This window comes from Arachis hypogaea, chromosome 6 (assembly GCF_003086295.3).
Source record: "Arachis hypogaea cultivar Tifrunner chromosome 6, arahy.Tifrunner.gnm2.J5K5, whole genome shotgun sequence".
NCBI lineage: Eukaryota > Viridiplantae > Streptophyta > Magnoliopsida > Fabales > Fabaceae > Arachis > Arachis hypogaea.
Window position 1 is genome coordinate 101,538,964 of NC_092041.1, and position 5,051 is coordinate 101,544,014.

Below are 5,051 nucleotides of genomic sequence, written 5' to 3' on the forward strand. Positions count from 1 at the left end.
TTTTTCTTAATTTTAACACTAAAATTTCTTAAACGTAACATAAGTTCAGTTAAGAGAATGAAACAAAAATTATAAGAATATGAAAAAAAGGGGTAAAACAAGAAAAGAAGGAGAAGCAGAGGAGGAGTTGTTTTGAATTATCTATAATTTATAAAAAAAGTAACACCAAAATATTTTACCAAGACACAAATTTTTTTAATTTTAACATTAAAATTTTTTAAGTGTAATAATTTGATGTGTCTTTTGATTAAAATACATTTAAATGTAATTTGTTAGTTGAGTGAGTCGATTTTAAATTTGTAATTTTTAAAGATTTTTTTGTGTTATTTACCAAAAATTTCGGTGTCATTTACAACTAAATTATGTGTTTTTGTTATCGTTAAACTAATTGTGTCATATTTAACTAAGAAAAAATTAAAATTTTTTAAGATTTTTTTGTGTCATTCACAAAAAATTTTGATATCATTTAAAATTAAATTATGTGTTTTTATTATTGTTAAACTAATTGTGTGGTGTTTAATGAAAAAGAAGAAGAGATGATAATAAAAAAAGAGAATAATTCAGATGCTTGCTGTTCAAATACACTCTTTTTAAGTCTTATACAATATTAATTTACAATAAATTATTTAGATAAATAATTTTTTTTTTACACTTTTACATTGTAGTTTTGCAGATAAAAAAAATTATATCAAATAAGAAACAGTGAAGACATAGTTAAGTCTTAATTGTTTGCTAAAATATTTAGTATTAAACAAAGAAAAATAAAGTCTAATTAAATTAATTATTTTATGTTTTATTATCTTTTAGCACACATTTGTAATAAAAAGCGCCCAATTTTGGCCTTTATAATTACTATACATGTAATCTAACTATCTAACATTTTAAATTTCATTGTTTATAACATCCAAAGTGGCGAGCTATAACAACCATATAGTTGTACATATATTTCCTCATATAATGATCTAAAGAATAGGAACCCTTGAACATGCAAAATAACAAATATAAAATAAATAAAATGGTCCTTTTCTTATATACGGATATCCAACCATCCGATACCAACAAGGAGGCAAGTAAAATTTGCTCTTCCTTGATCATTTCTCAAGTACTCCTTGACCCCAACTATATAAGATGGAGAGCACCACAACTCATGAGTTTTCTGAGTTTTCTGTAAAAAAAAAAAAAAAAAAAAAAAAAAAAAAAAAGAAGAAGAAAGAAAGAAAAGAGTAAGCATATCAACTAGTAATATGACCAATATCCACATCAATTAGATAGTGTTTATTTTAAGGTATTGAGACAGAAATTAAGAGACTGAAACTTAATATTATATTTATATATTGACCTAAAGATTGGTATTAAAATTTCAGTCTTTATTTTTAAAATTTTAATATTTCAGTATTTTTAAAAAGTAAGAACATAGAAAATTGAAATTTTTGAAAATGAGACTGAAATTTTAATAACATTTTATACCTAAAATACACTCATTTCAATTAATTAATTTCAACTTTATTCTTTGTGCAAATTAAATTATAATTTCATTCTTATTTAGTCTCTATTTCTCACTTTACACCAAATACAGCATTAAAACTTATTTCAGTCTTTGTCACTCCGTCTTAGTCTTTCTTCTAAATACTATCTTAAAAAAACTAAGATCAATGACATTGTATTTAAAAACAAAAAAAAAAAACAAAAAACAAAAAAAAGCAAATATTCAAACCTGCACTAGTAGATAGCTTTGATGTTCATTTTTTTTCCAATAGAATTCAATCCTAAATTCTAATGCACTCTTATTCTGTCTTGACAATGAGTTTTGCAGAGTTCTTCTTCCCAAATTCCATTCCTCCAAAACCATATTGCTGAACAACTAAAACAGAAGAGCTTGAACCAAAAATATTTGATGCTAAAATATCCCCAATAACTCCTAATTCCACACATTCACACCATTCCAATAAGTTTGAGAATATTTTAGAGTTCCTATAATACCCTCGTCCAACAATGTACAAATCACAACCGTTCTGATCAAGTTCCTTCAAGACTCTAGGAACATCTTCACTTGTATGGACATCAACCTCCGAGTAAGATATAGAATCCTCATTGTTCACAGCAGTGTATCTGAATTTACTTATATACCCTTCATCCAACTCCCTTTGCTTCTCTTCATCCATTACATACGATAATATCCCACGTGCTTCTTCAAAATGAGTTGATTCTATTTCCACAGGTTCATCAAACAACCGAATTCGAATCATCGATAGTTCAACATTACGATGCCTAGCCATCTTCCATGCAATCGCTAAAGCTTCGCGATCGTTTGGGCCTCCAACAAACACCATAAGAATACGAAGCTTGGTTTTGGAAAACGATCCAAGATTCCGATCAACGAAGATTCCCACAGAACAAGGCGCATTTTGCATTACGCTCTTGTTTATATCCTTATACACGGAGTTCGTTGTTTCAAGCAAATTACCGTTACTCAAGTGTTTGTGGAATGGAAGGAGAATCAAACTTGCGCCTCTTTCTCTGGCGGAGTTGAAAATATCTTCATGAATGCTTTCGTAGGCCGAGACCACGCTGGTGGTCTCGACCCTGAAAGCATCATGACCAGCTCTGTTTCCAAAACCCTCGAAGGTAAAAGTAATGTTTTCTAACTCCACCTGTGATTGGGTGAAGGCAGTTTGGCCTCCGAGCTGTGAAGTCGGCTTGTCCATATGAGCAACAACAAGTGCAGTGGCACGGTTTGTGATTTCGACAAGGTACAAGCCGAAAACGTATACAGGGGAGAGTCTTGTAGCACTGAAGAGTTCAATGATGTTGATCATGCTTGTGGCGTGCTGGTTAGTGTGGACGCATGCTAACATTCGGAGTTCTGCATCAATTCTTAGCCTTTCTATGGTTCTTAGCTTCGTTTGTTGGAACCGCTTTCTTGGTTTGAAGATCAGGTTGATGATGGGAGAGACTACCATAGTCATTAGAAGAACAGCAGAAATAAGAACAGCATAGGTTGGTGCAAAAAAAATCTACAACCATCATTTTCAACAATCAATTATTTAATTGAATATACGCACATTTTCTGTCTAAATAATTATTACAAATTAGGATTATGCTAAGTGTATACTAAAATCAACTACTAAAATTAGTCATTAGTATAAAATACATATTAAAAATAAATTAAACTATATATATATTTATACACAAAATATATTAGGCTGATTTTAGTGTATAAATAATATTTTTGTATAAATTATTTAATAACAACTATGCTATTATGTATATATAAAAAATTAATTATAATATAAAATATATATTAAAAATAAATTAAATAATATATATTTATATATAAATACATAATAAATAGTTAATTAATTTAATAGTTAATTTTTAATGTGTATATAATATTTTTTATTTAATAAACATACCCATATTTGCAAAGAATAAATAAACCTTAATAATGGTTAAAACATTGTATGACTAGACAAAATTAACCTTAAATAAATTGAGTGTATGTACTGTAAATATCAATTCATTAGCTTTCTATAATTCTATTGTTTGACTAAAATGAGTTTTCATCATTAAATATCTACATGTGTATTTTTTTTCTTTCAAAAGTTAAATTATTAGTGTCATAATTTTTTCAAGAAATTAATTGAAATAAATAGTATGGTTAAAGAATAGAAAATTACCATCTTATCCCAAGCAATGCTTAGCAATATGAGAGCTAAGGCACCTTTGGTGTTGAGAAGCAATCCTATGGCAAAACCATCTTTGGCGGGCCTACCAAATAAGGAGGTGACAAATAAAGTTCCCAATATCTTTGTGACACATAATAAGATCACAACGAGGAATGTCAATTTCCAATTTGCATGAGAAAAAACAGATGAAATCATAAATCTCATTCCAGTCCCAGAAAAGTAAATTGATGCTAGAAAGCCGGTACCAAAATCATCAGAAACCGCCATAACCGAGTCAGCAAATCTGCCACGAGGTAAAATTAGTCCGTACACAAAAGCACCAACAATGCCATGTGTGCCAATAATATCCGTAACATATGAACACAACAAGAGCCCCATCACCACAAAAAGTAGTTGGTACTCATCCATTTCATTCTCCTCTGTCTTTCTTTCAACAAACTTTGTTATTATAGGACGAACCAAAACGATGCACACGATAACGAACATGATTGTGCTCAGCACTGAATAAATTGCATTTGAACTATAAGTTGAGAACGGAATCAACAATGTGAAAAGAATCCAATTGTAGGTGTCAATAATCATTGCGGCGGTTAAGGCAACTTTGCCTAGGCCAGTGTAATGAAGCTTGAGCTCTGAAAGAATTTCTACCAGGTTTGGAAAACCTGTAACTGAGAGAACTAAACTCCAAATTAAATAAACATGAGTTGAAACTTCTTCAAGCTTGAAAATATTATTGATATAAAATCTTCGGTGTAAAGCATATAATCCTGATCCTGCTATCATAGGAAAGATTATTCCAGCAGTTGCAATGCTTGTAGCTTCTTTTTTGGCTTTGAGAATTGTATCCAAGTTCATCTCTAAGCCATTGAGGAACGCATAGTAAATCAAGCCAAAGTTTGAGATAACTTCAACATTCATTATCCCAGTTATAGGATAAACTAAAGCAAACAGGAATTCAAATCTTCTCAGGAGAGGTGGAGTTAGTAGGAAACCTGCCTATAAATTAGAAACCCAACAAATTATTAGAGTCTTAAATCAAAAGATGCTTAATGAAATTTTTAGAATAAATTTTCAGAACAATCTTTAATCAAATTTACATTGCACTTAGAGAGAAAATTTTAATCATGTCTCTAATAATAAAATAAATAAGCATATTAATTAAAGATAAATACCTTCTCAACTTTTTTTTTTGTAAAATACTAATTTATTTTTTTAATTTATTAAAAACAAATTCGTATACATAGTTATGAGAATCCGACCAAATTGATCGGTTCAATCTCGTTAACAAAAAATTGGCTATCAAATCAGTCTAATTTAAGGTAAAAATTACAGAAAAAGAATAAAAATTCAATTATTCAATCTGAT

The 5,051-nt window shown here is 29.4% G+C and overlaps 1 protein-coding gene across 1 annotated transcript; it reads right to left on the reverse strand.

Annotated features, from left to right (window-relative positions):
• Positions 1-1,784: 1,784 nt before the first annotated feature.
• Positions 1,785-4,604, reverse strand: LOC112805815 (cation/H(+) antiporter 15-like). The gene is made up of 2 exons (XM_025848145.1): positions 3,678-4,604; positions 1,785-3,014 (listed from the first exon to the last, which is right to left on the reverse strand). The coding sequence occupies exons 1-2, from the start codon at positions 4,602-4,604 to the stop codon at positions 1,785-1,787; spliced, it is 2,157 nt and encodes a 718-aa protein (XP_025703930.1).
• Positions 4,605-5,051: the final 447 nt, after the last annotated feature.